This window comes from Strix aluco, chromosome 19, assembly GCF_031877795.1.
Source record: "Strix aluco isolate bStrAlu1 chromosome 19, bStrAlu1.hap1, whole genome shotgun sequence".
Lineage (NCBI taxonomy): Eukaryota > Metazoa > Chordata > Aves > Strigiformes > Strigidae > Strix > Strix aluco.
The window spans coordinates 16,534,066-16,553,572 of NC_133949.1; the positions used below are offsets into that span (position 1 = coordinate 16,534,066).

Sequence of the window (19,507 nt, forward strand, 5' to 3'; positions counted from 1 at the left end):
GTGGTTCATTTCCCATCCAAACAAGCCCCTTCTGTCCCCCATTTTTCTCTGGGAAAAATAAAAGAAGGAGAAGAAAAAGGAAGCCCAGTAAGCCATTATTTAGACCTGGCAATAATGAGTGTTTATCTGAATTTTGTAACACAAATTATGTAATGAAGCAGAGAAAAGGCTTTTGAACAAATATGTTAATGAGATGGCAGCTAAGGGAGAGGTTACAGAGTTGCCAATTCCAAATCAAATTTTTTAATGTGATTTTCGCTTGTTTTTTTTTTCTTTTGTAGTCATTAGCCTGCACAGCATTTGAATGTGCTTTAGGGCTTCATGCAAACTATACGGGAAATACCAATTCTAGGTCAAGAGAGCCTGATCAGCAACACACACTGACTGAGAAAACCTCACTGACTCAAAATTCATAATGAGGGCTTTTATGTAGAAAGTTGTTGGGCACAGGGATTGTACTGAAAGGACTGTTCGTTCAGAGTCTCAAAAGCTTTTCTTGGAAAAATATCAGATGCTCCACTGGGAACTTAGTTGAAAGATACTCCTAAAGCAACACAGTGGACTGGCAGTGACTGGAGAGTACTGATTGGAGGGAAAGCAGAAAGTAATGAAACAGTGATTTTCTCTGAATGCCAGTAATAACTCTTTCCATTTAAATTCTGTGTAAACCTTCCAGTGCATAACATTATTGTACAAGACCTCTTCTAGGGATCTTTTTAAGTCAAGCATCACACAGAGGTAAGTTCTGAGCTAGTTGTTTTTTAAATGTGATTTTCAAAAGCTGGGTAGAAGACACTTCTTTTTTCTGCTAAGTCCTAGAATGTCTCAGGGTCAGTTGTCTTCAATTTTGTTTCTCAGTGTCAAGTATGATAGGTCTTACAGTCCTTGTTTAATATAGTTTTGTTAAAACTTTTGTAGCTCTTGCATGGAGCCTGCAACATGAAAGAACTTTAAAAAGAACATGAGAGTTTTTGTCTGGAGAGGGAATAGTGGTTATCTAGGTCAAATGGACTACTTTAAAACAGGCAAACTGTACTTGTGTGCTTGGACAGCATTTGAATTAGAGGCAGAAAATATGTATATCTGTAATTAAATGAATCGACTGCTACCTGTAAAGCCTCCATGCCACAGACCATTCCTATCCAGCAAGAGCAGGAGTAACTGGGATGATTGGCTTGTAGTGAATAAGATATATCAGAAAAGCAACTTCTTGGGAATGACCTAAACATACTAAAATCTTTATTTTCCAATTTTTCTGCCGGACTGATGACCCTGGAATTCCTGCCTTCCAAGAGGTCTTGATTTCTAGTCACTTTCTACTAACCCAAACAATGCAGGTCAGCCTCTGTTAATTAGTCTCCAGTAGTGTCCCACTTCTGAGTGGAACTCTTTACAGTGGCTCCCGTCACGGAACCTGGTATCTGAAGTATGAAAGGGAAGAGTGCAAGAGTCTGTGTGGTTTGACAGTGCTGTCAAGCTCATCTATAAATTTGCTGTCTGGAAAGGTGCGGCTGTTCCTCTCCCAGCTGTTCCTGTTCCCAGCCATAAGTGGCCCAGTCTCCTGAGCTGGCTCTGGTGCTCGCTGAACACTTCACTGAACCTATTCAGCTCACTAACTCAGCAGAAAAAAGTTCTGCTTTCTTTGTCAAGCTCCAGTGAGCCCCAGAGCCACCAGCTGAGACATGGCAAGAAAGCCAGGGCAGGTCAGTGGCAGTGAGCCATGGGTGGGCCTGGCTCTGTTACTGCATCATACCCTTGGTTCCTGGAGTGCTTTAAAATACCCGTGTTTACTAGGGCAGCACAGCAGCAAATGGGAGCCGTGGTGTCTTGTTCCAGGGAAAGGGATGCAGGTACAGGAGACCTGATTCAGCTCCTGGTTCTGCTTCATGACACACCCATGCCTAAGTCTCTTTGTAAGACAAAGATCTGAGTTCCTTTGTAAATTGATTTGAAGCTGACTACCAAAAACAACCTCAAAATTTAGCCCAAAGGCTGCTACAATCTCCTGCTTCTAAATGGTGTCTGCAACCAAAAGCTAATTTTACCTACTGTCTTTAAAGCAGTAGTTAAAGACCATGAAACCACACATCTCACATACCTATTTGTAAATACTGCTCTGGTCTCTGCTATGTTTGGAGCAGGACTGACTGGAGGAAAGGATTCTTTTTTTCTTGCAGGCCTGCAGTTAGTGCTCAATTAGCATGAGCTGAATTTCAGGCTGTGGGAGGTTTTTGTTTGAATGCTCTCTTTGAACCATCTAAACCTCCTCCTGCTGGAGGTTTTGCAAGCACGAAGGGCTCTCTGCAGCTTCCTTTCACCCGGCTGTCACACTGGATCTGTAAAGCAAGCAGCCAAAGCTTTGTCCGCCTTCTCCTTGGCACAGTGAAGAGGAAGCTCATGGGCAAATTATGTGAAAGAGCTGCCATTCCTTTAGCACTCTCATATCCAGCCACTGCCAAGTGTATCCGAGTTGAACACACAGACTGAGGGGGACAGGGAACAGCTGGAAGACTTGCCAGGCCGAACATGCTCCTCCGCCTCTCCCTGTTGGTGCGTGCTGATCCCTCAGAGAAGTGCCCAGCCCTGTCCTGCATTGGAACTGCCCTCTTCCCCATTTCATCCAGCCATGCCCTCCCCTTCCTGCATCTTGGCTGCACTGCACAGCTTCTCCACCTCCTGATCTGAACGTCAGTGTCTCATCTCTCGCCCTCACTCATATTCTTCTTCCTGCCCATGTCACTGCTGTTTGCGACAATACGCAAATATGTGGTTCTAACATCTGGATTCAGGCAACTTCTCGGCCTCCTGGTTCTTACAGCAGAGCATGAATTGACACATATAAACCTCCAATGGTTTATAAAATAGTGGTGGAGGTATCTCAGATAGGAAGTGTGCAGTGGCAGGGTGGCCTGAGCAAGGGGGTAACAAGATCAGAATTTACCTTTCAAGATTACAGGTTCATTTCATGCAGGACTTTGTCCTTGCTGCTCTGCAACAACCAGCTCCTTTGCTTGGTTTTAGCTGAATTCCTAGCAGACTTCCACAGGAACTGTAGTTGGCACTAAATCGACTCCTCAGCAGTCAGCACAGGCATTTTTCATGATCAAATATTTCACACTCACCACAACAAACCAACCTGCTCTCCTCCTCAAGCAAAGTTCTAGAAAAGGAGCCTACTTTTGTAAAAAAATAAAAGAAATAAAAGTTGCTCATTTCCATGGTCACACTTAAGATTTTTCCCAACTTTTGCTTTAGTCAAAGTGCTGGGAATGCCTTTAAATTTAGGTTTCTAAACTCAGTTTATCAGTGCTGGTCTTGATTCATGAAAAGATTCCAGTTGCTTAGTTTGGGACCTGGGTCTCAGATAAAAACATGCTCAGATAAAGACTTAGACACGCTTTCTTTCAAATCGGGCGTCAATGTTGTTCCTAGATCTCCCTCTCTCATTCAGCTGGTATTGACCAGGCAGCTCCACCAGAAGAATGCGGAAGTGGGTATTTATCTCTAAGGGTCAGGCACTTGCTGGTCCTCATTGACACTGCCCTGTTTTCTTCCTTTGCTCCTTCCTCTCTGCTCTACAGTCTCTTGGGAGACCTGCACCGTCTTCTCATCCCTGTCGCAAGTCAGCTGCTCCTAAGAACCCAAGGGAAAATGGTGTTTCTCCCCTTCTTCCAAAGGTACACCCTTCTGCTTGACAGTCGCTATATGAACAGCAGAAGAGGGTACTCCACTGTCTTTCAGTCTGATTTCCTATTATTCAGACGCTTGTTCTTTTCTGCAAATCCTTTTTTGTTTTTTTCCATATCATAGAATGCACTTTGCATGGCACACTGAAGGCAAGTTTGCAGTAATTCTGCACAATAAGGAACTATTGTTTCCCTTCTCTGTATCTGACAAAAGAGGACACTGAGGCATGGACTGCCTCACTGAATTGCCCACAGGAGTCCCTGATCTCATTCCGAGGTACAGCAAGGAAGTCTCCTTTCACAGGATTAGTCCATCTAAAGGTATAAACACATGTTCATGGCCTTTCCCTTTATTTCCTCTTTTCTGCACTGCATCTCATTTAAACAAGAAGACAGCAAATCTTATTTGCACTGGTCTATCAAAGTGAACCTTAGTACAACTCCTTTGGAGTTATCTCTTTGCATTTTCTTATTTAAGTGCTTGTAGTTCTTCTTCTTTGTTGATCAGGGACCATTTTTTCATTGGAGACTAGCCACAGGAATGCGAGTTTTGGCTGATTCCCCACTTTCTGCTGGGCTTTGCAGTGGTGTGAAGTTTCCTCTGTGTTGGTAGGTTACCCAGAGGGACTGCTGCTAAAGGTTTGAAGATCTGGAATCCGTCCAGATCCGGTTGGCTACTATTTTCCTTAGTGGACATTAACTGCTTTTACAAACAGAACAGTAACATTGGAGTGTCTTGTTTTGCACTTCTGTCACTCAAGTTCCTCTGGTCAGCAGAGGACAAATAGCGCAAGCTGTAGACAGAGCTCCCTCATCACTTGCTGTGGAATTCTTTATTTCTGTCAGTAACTGCTTGGTAAGACTGTACTAAGAGACTGCAGGATCAAATTGCCAAGATACGATTTATGCTGCCTTCAATTTCAGGTGACTGTTGACATCCCAGAAGCAGAACATAAAATATCAGCAAATTATTTGTCTTCAGTCTTGTTTCCAGTCCCTCCAGTTGTTCCTTTCTGCCATCTTGATAGCACTTGCCACCCTTTCAGTAGTGCCATCACTTCTGGTTCTGACTCTCTGGCTACACTGTAGATCAAATCACTGAAATGAACAACACAAAAAATAGCCTTCCAAGTTAACCTTTCCGGGTTATTTTTAACCCAGATCGCAGACACCCAATCTCTCACAAAATAATAGGCAGTCGAACACAGCCATGCATGCCTGCGCAGACCTTTGTTTTGGGGAGCCCCCACGGTGGCTTTAACTCTTCGTTTCCCTGGAGGAGCCCAGTCCTTCCTCGCCACCCTCCCCGGCACCGCCAGCCCCTCCCGAGCGCGCAGCACCTGAGCGCGCCCTGGGCCGTGCCGAGAGGATCCGCGCTGCGCGCAGCTTTCCGCGGCACCTTCTTAAAAGTCTCCCAGCCGGTGCGGCAGCCGGACGCGCAGCCCTTGGGCAGCTCTCCCCGTTCATGGGGGGCTGCAGAGGGACGTAAGGAGCGGGGACACGGGAAACGCCACGTGCTACGCCCCGGAGATGGAGCGGATCGGCGGGTTGGGACTTGTGAGGGCAACTGCCGGGTGTCGGGCAGGGGCTGCCGGCACCGCCTCCTCCAGGGCCGCTACCGGCGGCCGCGGGGAGGGACGGAGGGGCCCGCGGGGCTGGCGGATGAGCTACCGGCGGCTCTCGGGCGGCCCACTCGTTCCTGGCCCGCGCCTGCACGCTACCGGCGGCCGGTGCCCTGAGGGCGGGAGCGCCTGAGGGCGGGAGCGGCCGGTGCCCTGAGGGCGGGAGGAGCGGGCCCGGTGCCCTGAGGGCGGGAGCGGCCGGCCCCCGTCAGGGCACGGGCGGGCCCGGTGTCCCGTCAGGGCGCGGGCGGGTCGTGTCGCCCCCCGCCATGTCCCTCCCGCCGCGGCCCCGCCGCCCCGTACTTAAGGCGGCAGCGGCGGGCGCTGCTCCTGCCGGCGCCCTGACCGTGTATCCCCGCAGAAGATGGCCCCGGCGTGCTTGCGGCCCCTCCTGAGGTACCGGTCCTTCGCCATCCTCTTCCTCACGCCGCTGCTGCTGCTGCCGCTGCCGGTCGCTGTGCCGACGCGGGTAAGTGCCTGTGGGGAACAGAGTCCCACAGGTCTGTCCCCTGCTGCCCCCCAGGAGCCCCCCCCCGTCCCCCAGCTCCTTCTCCTGCTGCCCCCCAGGAGCCCCCCTCCGTCCCCCAGCTCCATCCCCTGCTCCCCAAGAGCCCCGGTCCCAGCCCGCCGCACGGGCCCTGCCCTGGCTTGCTGGGCACCATCCTGCTCGCCCGCCCGGTGCAGGGCCGTGCCCACACAGCCTGAGCAGCGCTGGCTGCCCGGTCCGCCCTGGCCACAGCCTCTCCTTTGCCACCTGAGCAGGCGGTGCCCGATCCTGCCACGGCAGTGCCCCTTCCCGCCAGCCCGTCCCTGAGCATTTCTGTGCGCTCGGTCAGCTGCTGAGCCAGCTGCAGGCCCAGAGCTGGGGAAGGTGTGTTGCAGGTGTCACCCCTGAGCGGTCCTGGGACACTGGTGCTGTGCAGCTGGACTAGCAGAAGCAGCTCTGTGCCCATCTCTGCTCATCCTGACCTTGTGCCACTGCCAGGACCCGGGGCTGCTACGGACCCAACCCACCTTGCAAATTAGATGCAATTCTTTTTGGGCCAAGGACAAGTACATTCATAACTGGCCTGCACATTTAGAATTGTGTCTTGTATTATCTAGTAACGATGGCAGCGGACTGAAAGACAGGACTTAAGGGCTTTCCAGCTCACTCTGCTGTGCAGGCTCTGAGATACTTTAAGGAGTGTTGCTGAGTGACATTCTTCCTCAGTGACAGTTAACAGGGTTTCAAATGCAATACCCTCGAATTCACATCCATCTTACTCCAGTGATGGCGGTGGCACAACTCCTTTGCTGTCAGTGAAGTTATACCAGCATAAAATTGGAATAACCCAGTGAAGACTGGTCTTTAATGTCTTCTGGCATTCCTAGCAAAATGTGAAAGCTCAGCTTACGGTATTTTAGCCTACTGGAGCTTTAGAGGCTATTCTAATACAAAAAACAGTCTTTCTTCAGAGTGACCTGTATTGCTCAGTGTATTTTAAAGTACAGGAAAATGTCATGCATATTTATACACAAAATTGCCAGCCGTTCTGGTTTACCTGTCCAAGTAACACCAGCCCTGCCTTTCAGTTGAATGCTGGTGCTTTAGAGAAAGAGGAATTCCTGACTGTTAGGCACTACTTTGATCAATACTGGGAAAAGTAATTTCTCTAAAAAAATAAGTACATCTTCAGTTTACCGGTATTTGTAGGAATATTGTGTCATCAGTGTAATCTGGGAAATCACAGTATTTCACAAGGGGAGAGTAACATTTCCATCAGTAACTGCTTTTTCAGCTCTCGGTGAGGCAGATCACTGTGTTTCTTGTCAACTGCATGGAGACACCAAAGAAACATTCTGTGACAGTTCCCATAAATCACAGATTAGGCAGAGGTATAGATACAGATTTAATTCCAGATCTTTGGTTGTTTGAACTGGCTGTGGTTGTTGGAGTTAATTTATAAGCATGGTTGTATTTTTGAACTTCACATAAATTATTTACTCTCCACTCTACAAAACCAGTGTTTCTTCTGTATTGTGAATTTTATTCACTCAGGACTGTTGATCTGTCTTTCACACTGGCAACAGATTAACCACAGTCAGTTCTAGCACTTAGTTACTGTAGTACAGCAGAAATTGTTTCATCACCTCATATTTATTAAGGGAAGAGACTTAAACAGGATCTGTCTGATATCCTTCAGTCTCTGAAGAAATATTTTTTTCAGAACTTGTGCTGTAAGTAATCTCCTGGAAGCCTGAAGAAAAAAAAATATTCAAATTATTTACAAAGGCTGTTTTCTGGTTCTTAAGCTTCTCAACTAAATGAAGGAAAACACACCCCTATTTATAAATATCACCTTACAGCAATTTTTAAATGTCACTGTAACACCATTTATTTTTGCAATAAAGTCCCATTTGTTGTATTAGAATAAAATCCTATAAACACATACTCTAAATGTGAGCAAATTCTGAACTACAGAACACTGACTTAAGCTTTAAAACACTGTTTACTGTTGGCTAATGAATGCTTGCTTCTCCTAACAGTTTTGGAAGTACAAACCAAGGAAGGCTAGGGTACAAAAGTGCCTGATCAACAGTATAAAAAGACAGGTTACAACATTTCTAATCTAGGGAATCCCCTTAGTAGGTAAGCACAGTATGATCTGGGAAAGTAATTAAATACCTCTAATGTGCTTAGTCAACAAATAAAAAGGTAAAAGAGTTTTGCTTTAAGAGTTACTTTAGAAAGTTACAAACTTCTAAATTATTCAGTCATATCGTTTCTGGGCTCAGGTGTGACTTGTGAATTTCAGACAAGCTAATCATCCGCACTGGGAAATTTGGCCATCCATTTAAAAATAATTAACTCAAAATAGAAATGCCCGAATCTACAAACAGTATTAAAAATTCTTGTCTCCTACATGTGAAATCTGCTTACGCCAACTGCCAAGAGGTAATTGCACACTGCAAACTCTGTACTTACCTACTCGTGGAAGGTTTGTCCTTCTCACACCCTACGTTTTGTGGGGGTGCATTAGAACAAACACTGTGGTCAAAAAGATCTTTTTATGCAAGTGGCTTCAGAACAAGGTTTAAAAGTACAAGTTTAAATCCTCACGTCTCTGCTACCTATTTCAGCACAACTTGTTAAGCGGCAGACAGTGGAGCATTTGGGCCCCTTATAAGAGCTACTGATGTGTAGCTACCAATGTGTCTTTAAGAAAGTTTTGTATGTTTAAACATGTCTTCCGTTATGTTGCAGGAGGCCAAATGTGCCTATATCATCATCATCATGGCGGTGTACTGGTGCACTGAAGTGATCCCACTGGCTGTTACTTCCCTCATGCCTGTGGTATTTTTCCCTCTGCTTGGAGTTCAGAGCTCTAAATCAGTAAGAAACTTGCTCAATACAGATCTGACACAGGGATATTCATTGCTCTGATCCCCCGTCCATATTTCGCAAACAAGTCTGACAGGATTGCTCCAGTCCTGCGCTGCTGTTTTTGAACATGCTGAGTGGTGTTCGGGGTTCCTGTAGGGGAGGATGCTGAACTCAGTACGCGTTTGCCCAAAACGTTGAGGGTGTGGGCTTAGGGTGGTAGAGGGGAAGGGCTGTTTCTGGGTGTGGATGCCACCGGTGCCAGCAGCTGGTGTGTTCATAGCCCATCCCATGCAAGAGCAGCGCCAACGTATCCTCTGGGAGATTCCAGAACGCGTGGGACAGACTGCTGACAGGGTAGACACCAGCAAGTACCCTGTGTGCCCTCCCAAGCTCCTTCTGGCTGTTTGAAGGGAGAGAGGCCGTGTTCGGGCGCTGCAGCCCAGGCTCGCTGCTGGCCCACACACTGGCAAGGGCAGGTGTGGTTGCTAAAAGGTGCTGAGAAACCCGTTTTGGAGCTCAGCATTTCTAAGGCGTACACAATACTTTGAGCCCCTAACAATGTTTTAGGAACCTGCTGTCATTTTGTATTTTATTAACTCCTGATGATCCAAAAAGAAGGTTCATCATGCACAAAGAGCCCCTGCACTAGGCAGTGCAGCACTTAGCAAGGAGATCAGGGTTCAGGAAACTGGAGACAGCTCTAGAGACACGCCAGTGCTGGGGTGGGGCCTGGTGCAGTGAGTTGCTCTGAGAAGATGAAGACAAACTGTACTAGAAAAGCTCTCAAGAGGCTTGAGTTTGAGCCCCTGACCTACCTTCTCTCTTTTCCAGGTGTGCTTGCAGTACCTAAATGACACAAACATGCTCTTTGTTGGAGGGCTGATTGTTGCAATTTCTGTTGAACAGTGGAATCTTCACAAAAGGATTGCGCTGAGGGTCCTGCTGATTCTTGGGGTGAAACCTGCACTGTAAGAGTATTACATTGCTTCTTCCTTGCCTCTGTCAGTTTAGCAGAGGCCTAGGGATGGTGTTTAACAGTCAGTAGAGAAGGGAACCTTCAAGAACCTCTGTAGCTGCACTTACACAGAGTTTCCAGAGGTGGCAGCAGGAACAGTTTATTTGTCCTTTAGCCAAAACAGCATCTGGCTAAATTCTAGATGCTTGCCACTGGGGACAAAATGATGACGTATTTAATCATGTGCGGACTAAGGAGCCAAGTGGCCTTCTGGGATTCCTTAGTGAAGTGGCAGAGTTGTCCTAGAAGGGAATGTGGCCCTGCTTTGTATTACTGGACACTACACACAGCCCTGTCTGGGCTCTGCTTTCTAAATCACAGCGACTACGAAGCCTAGTCCTCCTTTCTCCTCTGCCTGTTTCTCTCTTTTCAGCCTCATGCTGGGATTTATGATAGTCACTGCCTTCCTGTCCATGTGGATAAGTAACACAGCCACCACTGCCATGATGGTTCCCATTGTCCAGGCTGTCCTGGATCAAATGGACAACACAGAGTATGATGTGACCATGATGGAACAAGCAACTGGGCAAACAAACACAGTGATTGAGCTGGAGGAGAAGAATGCGTCGGATCCCACTTCAGTGCATGGTGAGGGCCTACGCAGCAGTGAGTTGATTCTGCTGAACCTGCTACACGAGTTCTCTTTTCCAAGGAAAGAGGATGGTAACCTGACTGAAAATCCCTAAATGCATGACATTTTACAAAACGCCATCCAATTTTGGTGGCTGTCATTTTGTTATGCTTAGTGCTAGATCCCATGCAGATTGTTAGGTTCTTTCCTTTAAGTTGGGATCATCCTGCCATCATTTCCCTAGACTTAACTGCCTGCTCAGGGAAGTGAAAAGCATATCCTGTGGGAAATATCATCCAACCCCCCAGCATCGCACTTTCTAAATCTTGCGATTATCAGTGGGGATTTGGCTTCTAAGCCATGTAGGAATGTTTGAAAAATTTTGTATAAATGCAACCTGTTTTGCTTCTGGGGTAATAAATATCTCTTTATTGATCAGACTGCATGTGGAGGTGGGGAGAAGAAAGAGGAATGCTTTAAAAGCTACATTGAAAGAGGAGCTGGTGTTGTTTGACTCACAGCAGACAAACCACTCCGTGGAACACTTTAAGGTGTCATCTTACCCTGGTGCTTTACTCCACAAGGTCCTTCTGTCAGTGCTGTGGTTCTGCAGTAGGTTTCACTTGGTTTGAACCATGCCCACAGACTCAGTCCCTCTGATTTCACTGCTCTGCTGGCTCACGTGTCCGCGGAGGCATAGTGTAGGAGAAGGGTGTTTAGGTGTGCCCAACGTTGCTGCTATTTGTTTGGATACACAGTTTAGATACGTGATGTCTGCTTTTTGGTCACTTCATTCCTTACCTCTCTTGTGAAGGAGAGTGCACTATGATTGTGCAAAGCTCAGGCACCCTGTTTACGTAAGATGTGCAAGCCCACAAGGATGCCACTTGGTTACAGAGTGACAACAAACAGTTGTATTAAAGATAAGTTTTCGTATTTGCAAATGCTCTTTTTAATGTTGATGATTCTTGAATCCCAAAACCAGACTTCTGCTCTAAGACCAGTAATAATAATTTTGCCCATTTTCTGTCCACTTAGAAGGATCTGCTTGGCTTTGCTGGCAAATTTATTTTAACGTGTAGTGAAGGTAATAAATGTGTGCAAAAATACCCTTTGGTATTGTGAGTTGGTTGTAATTGCCATAAATTAATTGTCCTGCTCCGTTAGTCCAGTCAGACTTCAATATTAGACTGTTAACCTCAGAGAACAATGGGCACAGCAGCAAAATTTCACAGTTGAATTAAACTGACATAACATATTGATCTTAATAGTTATGCCAGGCAAGAATTTGGTTTTGGGTGGGGTTTTTTCTGCCCATATTCACAGCTGTTAAAGCCGGTTGGGCTCTTGCTGTGGTATTGGAATGGTTCCAGTGACTACAGTATCTGGCTGGTGGTAAACCTCTCTGTGAAACAGGAAATTACTGCTGAGAAACTGTGGCACCGAGATGGACGACAGCATCCTTGGATCATGTAGACCCAGACTGACAACCTCTCTCTTCAGGTCCTCTTGAACACGAGTCCAGAGTATTTAGGGACATATCTGTGGTTTTTTTAATTATAATACACGGCATACATAAACAGGAAGCACTGTGCCTGCAGACCCTGTCCTGAACTCTCTGCCTCCATAACTTTACTTGAGACAAGTGATCTTCTTTGTGTCTAGTCATAAGCAATGGACAAGTCCCTGATGACCCCAGATCTTCTGAGGAAAAGAAAATGAGGAAGCGTGTGTGTAAGGGAATGACACTTTGTGTGTGCTATGCTGCCAGCATTGGAGGAACTGCAACACTCACTGGGACGGGACCAAACATGGTATTGAAAGGCCAGATGAATCAGTAAGCCATTCTTGCTGTTTCTCTTACTTACACCACCTTACTGTTTCTGTCACCAACTGACTAGTCTTAGGTGACAGTTTCAGTTGCAAACTATAAGCAATAACCAGTTAATGAACTGAGAGTGAGGAGTGTGTATGAAGTGATGGGCCTCATTTTTGTGGTTCAACCTTTTTTAGGCAGCTGTGTGCTGGTATTATAGGTCTTCTGAGAAACTTGGAAATACTTGCTGGTAATCAGCAATCAGCTGGTTGATCATGAGACACTGGTTCTTCTGCCTCCTCTTTTTCACCTGAAATGCAGCACATCAGCAGAGGGACTGCAGTGAAGAGCATCAGAAGAATGTCTGATTAACTCTTCTCATAAGCACACCGAAGAGAGCTAAAAATAGCTTAGCCTTGCCTTGTAATATTCCCCCATGCTGTGGCTGTGGGAACTGTACAGATACTGTTGTAAAGGAAATGAGTTATCCACAAAATACTGTCTTTGCTAAACTGAGTTTGGGAATTGATTTAAATGCAACGTAATCTACAGTGGAAATTTTGCAGACTCCCCAAGAGTCCCTCAACATTGCTTCCTTCTGTTGGGAGTACTGCAGCCTCAGCTGCCACACTGCCCATCGGTGTTAACACCCAGCTGGAAGTTTGCTACTGGTATTTTTCCTCCACTCATTATTGGTGGACACAGGGAAGAACAAAAATTGCTGTTCTTAAAACACTGGCTTCATTCTTTTGAGCCAACTAGCAACTTTGTCTTCTACTGAAGTGAGCAGAAGTGCAGCCAGCTATTAATTTCAGGAAAGACAATTCTCCCTCTCTTATTAGAATGAATGGGAGGAAGAAATTGGGGTAAATGAGCAGGCATGTTGGAAGTGAGAGGCACCTGGAATGTGTGGGAGATCTCTCAGCAGCGCTTATCTGACTGAGACCTAAAATATCAACATGAGCTCCTATATGCATTAAAGCACAGGAACTGAGGATCATTTCAGTTCTGCTCTGAAATCCTGGGTGCCTTTCTCTTGACTTCAGCTGGGCTATGGATGTTGCCTGTGATTACTTGTAATGGCTTTCCTAGGTTTACATGTATAATTGTCACTAGCACGTATTAAAGGGAGAGTAGGTTACTAAAAGTTTGGACATTCATGCAGAAAGCATTTTTCTTTTCTTTTCAGGTTATACCCCAACAATAATGATATAGTGAATTTTGCTTCCTGGTTTGGGTTTGCATTTCCAAACATGATTCTGATGTTGGTACTAGCTTGGCTTTGGTTACAGTGCTCCTTCATGGGACTCAAGTGAGTATTTAACTACATGATATTGTGTAAACCCCTCAGCTGCTGCAGATCAGCTTACTGAGAAATCTGGATAAAACAAATGCATTGACACTTAGTAATTTTGTTCCATTTCACAGCAACTTTTGAGGCCTGGAAACCTTCTGTGTTCATGCAAGTTGCACTGAGGCAAAAGCTTTATACATTCTTAATGTTCAGGCAGAATTGCCTTTTTATTTTTCAATTTCATACCTGTGAATTTCAGCCCTAGGAGAGCAGGCATATCTGTTTTGCTACCCTTCATTCAAAACTGAGTTTTTCATCCCAGGTTGCTCCAAATTGGACAGAGACTTACATCCATTCATAGACCCCATTCTTCTGTGAGAACTGGCATGTCTCCATGAAATACGTTGACACTGTTGTCATTTCTTTGTTCCTGGCCTCTGCTGTAGTCTGTGTCTGTCCCCAGGAGTGACAGCTTCAGAGTGGCAAGCATGTTAAATCCTTCTAGTATGTTAATACTTACAGCATTTTCTTCTCCCTTTTTCTTAAAGCTTTAAAAAAAGCTGGGGCTGTGGGACAGAGAGAACTGCTAAAGAAAAAGCTGCATACAACGTGCTGAAGGCAGAAATGAAGAAATTAGGCCCTATCTCTTATGCTGAATTCAATGTCCTCCTAATGTTTGTTTTGCTGGTTCTCTTGTGGTTTTCCAGACACCCAGGCTTTGTAAAAGGCTGGGCCGCCAGGCTCTTCCCAGAAGGAGAAAAGTAAGTTTTTAAGGGTTTTTTCATCCTATACCCTCTTGGCTGTGAATCAGATTTCCTTGTTCTTACATTCCATCTTGAGTGCGGGGTCATTCGTTCCACCCTTATCTGAATTCATGTGTTTGCTGGGCTTGATCCTATCGCTTGTGCGTGGAAGCACCAACTGACCTGTTGTCTGACCGTCTGTGGAGGCTGGAGACTGTGGAGGCAGTGGAGGCTGGAGACTGGAGCAAGCTGAACCTCCTAAAGGAAGAGAAAATTCTGTAATGCTGGTCTCAGTCACGCTGACGTACACGTTAGTGTTTTATTTGTATGAGCTGCAATCAGTTGTGGTGTCATTTGAGTACTTGGTAATGCCACCTCTAAACAATAGCTTAGAACTCCCTGGGAAATTGATTTGGTGCTTTGAATGGTTCTTTGCATGATGTCTGTGGCACGTTAAGAACATAAAATGCATGATGGGACTCTCATTCAGGCCATTTCTTTACATGTCTTTGAGATACAGCTGTTGAATCTTGGCTTCACCACAGAGAAGGAACGCTGCTCCCGGGAGCCGTTGTCATCTGTCACTCGGGTTATTAATGTGTATTGTAGCTAGTTTCTTTTATTACGGTGTTTGTGTTGTGGCAGGTCTGAGAGACCTTAGTCATGAACTAATGACCCATTCTGCTAATGAACAATCCCCAAACAGGATGACAAAGAGCAGTGACTGCAGTGCTGGAAGGCAGCCATCTTCTGGGAGAAAGTTGTCTAAACTATATCCTCTTTTCTTCTTTAGGTATATCACTGATTCTGCTCCTGCTGTGTTTATTGCCCTGCTACTGTTTATCCTTCCGGCTAATAAACCCAAATTCATAGGCTGGAATCCAAGCATGTCTGACCCTGAACAGGCTGAAGAAGGTACTTAAGAGAGGAATTGTAACACTGAAACAGCCAGCTCCAGCTAACACGGCAGAAACATATCCTGGATTTGCATGCAGTTCTCCAGGGTAGCTCACCTCCCTCACCTCCTGGGCAGGGCTGGGCACGGTCTTGCTGATGGGTATTACCCTTTCCCTGTGCAGGTTCCTCAGTAATGTGCATCTGCCTGTTGGGTCTTTCCTTAGTATCTTATAGAACAGGAGACAAAATGTCTTCCCTCTCCTAAAACATGTTCTGCTTTTCATTTCTCACTTCAGATATAAAAAAGCCATTTTTATCAGCCCCGCTGCTAGACTGGAATGTGGTTCAGAGGAAGATGCCCTGGAGCATTGTGCTGCTGCTGGGAGGAGGTTTTGCTTTGGCTGATGCAAGCGCAGTATGTCCTGACATCTGTTTTTCTCTGACTCAAAGGCGAACTTCCCTGGTTTGTTATCTAGTCCTGTATTACTGGGCATGCACCCAAAGCCAAACCCAGTAGAGATGTTCAGGTCTGGAGACAGATCCAAATTAGCAAAGATTGGGAGGAGAGGTGAATGTTTGGGCCTCTTTTTCAGGAATTTGTGCGCTCTGACCAAGTTTCTTCCATTTATCTTAGCTCTTGGAGGCTGCTGAGTAGTTTGGGATCTTCGCTGCTGGACAGACCAGAAAAGCAGCCTTTCTTATTTCTGCTATCATCCCCATCCCAGCCATGGCTAGAAAAATAGAAGCATAGATAACACTTGTAAGATTTTTAGAACCATTTGAGGTTTGTTTAAAGGATATATATCTTCAGATTTAAACCAAACCACTACTGAAGTGGTCAGGGAGAAAATCATTGTGGGTAGATATCTTCCAAAATTGTGTACACTGGGGTTTCTTGAGCTTCTTGTCAGTGGCTGTTGCCAGGCAAAGCCCATGGTCTGATCCCAGGTTCAGAAATTCACAGAAAAGGCAGCTGAATTCCCCAAACAGAAAAGAATTTTGAGGTGAATCATACTGTTTCCTTCATCACTGCTAAGGTGTATCTAAATCAAAGCAAGCCTTAGCTATCAACAGTGCCATGCTTTGGGAAATTCATGTTCAGATCTAAGTTTTGTGGCTAGGTAGTTTTAAACCATGGGGCAAATTAAAGCTCTAGGGCCTTACATTCATCTACATACATCACACATCCATTATTAAAGCTCCAGAGCACTAGAAGCCATCAAGCCACAGGTTTTGTAAGCTGCTTTGAGTCAATCACTGCCTATGTTCCTACAATAGATGTGTTCATACGGCATCAGTATCTTCAGAAACCTTAGGGAAACGTGCCAGGAAACTTCTGAGTGATACATGAAGTATTCGCAATCATCTCAGCAATAATTGTCTCTGTTTAGCGAAAAGCCATAATTTTGTAACTGAAGTGTAAGCAAGTATTTGGGTTCTGGATAAATCAGGAAAGTGGGACTCAGTATTAGTTTTTGTGTTTTGTGACAGATCGTTGTACTTTCCCGGATGGTGTTTATATCATTCAGGAGTCATTTAGCATTATTTGGCAGCAATGTTACACATGAGTTCCCTGTTCACGAGCTAGGGGTTCTCAGCCTCACTGAAAACCACTTTTTTTTCCTTGTCAGAACTCTGGGCTCTCAGCTTGGCTGGGTCATCAAATGACTCCACTAGGATCTATCCCACCATGGGCCATTGCAACGGTACTTTCACTTATTATCGCAGTCTTCACCGAATGCACCAGCAATGTCGCCACAGCCACCCTCTTCCTCCCTGTCTTCTCATCCATGGTAAGGGTACTGCCATCCCGCTGTCCTGGCAGCTGGGGAACAGAGTTAAGCCGACAGTCTCTAGAGGCAAAGCAATACTGTATTTATTGTCTTGAACGTTGCTCCAGTGCTCATCTGAAAGGCAGCAATGAAACCGTCGCCTGACAGTACGCCGTGATGGACAGTGATGTAGGTGGTGTTCGCTGCCGAGTTTATAGCGTCGTATGTGGATGGGAAGGGGGAGTGCGAACGTTCTCCCATCCGCCCCTGCGATGCACCTGAAGCCTGAGAACCCGCCTCCTGGGGGGAGGCGCTGGCTGAGGACGCCTGTCCCACGGCTCCCTCACTGGAGGGGAGCCAGTTCAAGCCTTCTGCCAGGTGTGTCCCTTGGCCCTGCAGAAAGTGAACTGGGGCACTTTTTCTAAATACAGATCAACAAATGTCAGTTACTTCTGGTCACTTTGTATTTGACCATCAACTCAGAACTGGAAAAACACACACAAAAAACCCAAACCAAACCAAAATCCAGCACTTTCTATTAATTCCTTTGAATGGTTCCTTCATCTTCATGGTTTTATGCTAGAATACAGAAAGTATTATTTGAAATGTGTCATTTTCCATCAGAAGCCAGAACAATTTAAAAATTTATGGAGGACAACCTGGTAAGTTTTGCTGTCTTTTCTGAGCAGAATTGAAATTGTAGCAAAAAGGAAAAAACAGGTTACTTTGTTCTTTAATTTGGAAAATTCTAGATCATTTCATCAAAGTAAAATTATCCCAATCAAGAGTGCTGAGCTATTAGTGACTTAAATTGGCACTGAAGTTCTGAGTCCCTCAGAGTTTATGTAACGTCTAACAGTGTTACTCCACATACCTAGTGATTATAATCCCATCCCTGTGTTATCCTGGCAGAAGTGTGGTCTGAGGTCAAAGAAAAGACAGTTGGATAAATTTGACCAGAACTCCAAATTATACCATAGAGCAAAGCAAACAACAAGAAGGAATCAACATTGGTTTTAAGTATTGTGGGAAAGGAAACGAGGCAAAGTCAGCTTTAAGCACGTGTGGATTTCAGAATGAAATGCTTGTAAACGACTCTGGTGCAATAATACCAGGAAATGAGAGGAGCCCGTGTGTCCCAGTGGTCTGGGAAACATCCTTTATGCTTTTCTTTCGGAACACCTCCAGTGCAGTTTTCTTTCCGTTTCATCACAGGCTGCATCTGTGAAGATCCACCCCTTGTATGTTATGCTGCCCGGCACTCTCAGCGCTTCCTTTGCCTTCATGTTACCTGTTGCAACACCGCCAAACGCGATAGTGTTCTCCTACGGCCACATCCGTGTTTTGGATATGGTAAGATGATCATTTCCTTGTCTCTTATCTGGAGCTCTCCATTGCTTTTATCCTGAAATATGGTGAGAATTTACTTTTCTTAGCCGAGTGTTTCCAAAGTACCTGGAAGCTCTTATGGGCTGTAACCACCACCTTATGCCCCTCTGTCACGCGGTGTTAATACTGCAGTGAAGATTTGCATCTCTGGAGCAGCAGTACCGTTCTCACAGGCATGGGCAGACATGCAGCCCAGCCCAATTGGACTGGCAAGTCATAAATCTCTTAACCACTGAAGGGTTAAAATGCAGTCAGTGCTTTCCAGTCTTCTGGGGCTTTGGCGAGTGCAGCCGAAGCCTTGTTTCGCCCGCAGCTGAAAGCAGAAGGTAACAATCAGTTGCCCTAGGCTCTGGTCCTCTGATTGCCTGCCAGACCACGCAGCGCCTGGTCCTGTGCCAAACACCCAAACATCATCGGTTTTCTAACTGCAGACTTGAAGCGGGCAGGAGCTGTTCTTTAACTAATGAGCAACTTGTACATGCCTTAAAGCTCCGGGACTAGTCACATACCAAAGTGTTCAAAGGCTTTGCACGGTGTGTTCCCTGGTATTTCCACAGGGCAGTGGGTACAATGGCTATTTCTGTGATTTATTTGACCACGTTTCTTTCTTGTGCATGTACAAACAGGCCTCGCTGCCCTTTGCTGTGCTGGTGTTTGGTTATTGTTGTTGGTTTGGACTTTTGTCCTCGCAGGTTAGATCTGGAATAGTGATGAACATCATTGGAGTCTTCTGTGTCACACTGGCCATCAACACATGGGGAAGACCTATGTTTGAGCTGGACACGTTCCCAGCCTGGGCAAACAGCACAGCGAACCAGTGAGCAGTGAAGAATTCACGTGTTGAACAAGAAAGGGACCCTTAATACTGCTGCCTGTTGCCCGAAGCCCTGTGCAGAGTCACTGCCACTTCAGATCCAGTGTCAGGCGTCTCCTGCCGTCTGGGAGTCACATGTCAGGCCAGGCATGAACCAACTCAAATTTATTCCAGTCGTGCTGGAACCAAAAGTGCTCTTTAATTACACAACCCTAAGGATCATGTGTCTGGATCATAAGTATGACCAGGTGATCCATTGTACCTCCAATCGGGGTCGCAATTTAGAATTTATCGAACTTTAAATAAAGAGAGGGCGGGCTGTTGTATCAAACGGTTTGAACTATTGTATCACTGGTTTGTACTTGTAAATCGTGGGCGTTGAACACTGCACCCAGGCAGCGGCTGAAAACTCATTAACTGTTACGCCCACAACTCAGCAGCAGTGCAGAGAAATCCCTGTTGTCACTTGTCCGGTGAAGGAAGGGGTACGTCACGTTATGTTGTGTTTTAGTTGGGCCTCA

The 19,507-nt window shown here is 45.8% G+C and overlaps 1 protein-coding gene across 2 annotated transcripts; it reads left to right on the plus strand.

Annotated features, from left to right (window-relative positions):
• Nucleotides 1-595: 595 nt before the first annotated feature.
• Nucleotides 596-19,317, plus strand: SLC13A5 (solute carrier family 13 member 5). Of its 2 annotated transcripts, XM_074845193.1 has the most exons (13): nt 596-738; nt 5,670-5,777; nt 8,556-8,684; nt 9,507-9,643; nt 10,064-10,278; nt 11,927-12,098; nt 13,267-13,389; nt 13,920-14,132; nt 14,908-15,029; nt 15,308-15,426; nt 16,643-16,804; nt 17,999-18,136; nt 18,865-19,317. In XM_074845193.1, exons 2-13 carry the CDS (start codon nt 5,673-5,675, stop codon nt 18,991-18,993), a joined length of 1,764 nt encoding a protein of 587 aa, XP_074701294.1. In that variant the 5' UTR covers nt 596-738; nt 5,670-5,672; the 3' UTR covers nt 18,994-19,317. The 2 variants fall into 2 exon arrangements, with proteins under 2 accessions (XP_074701294.1, XP_074701293.1); XM_074845192.1 differs by lacking the exon at nt 596-738 and having other exon boundaries at nt 5,435-5,777.
• Nucleotides 19,318-19,507: the final 190 nt, after the last annotated feature.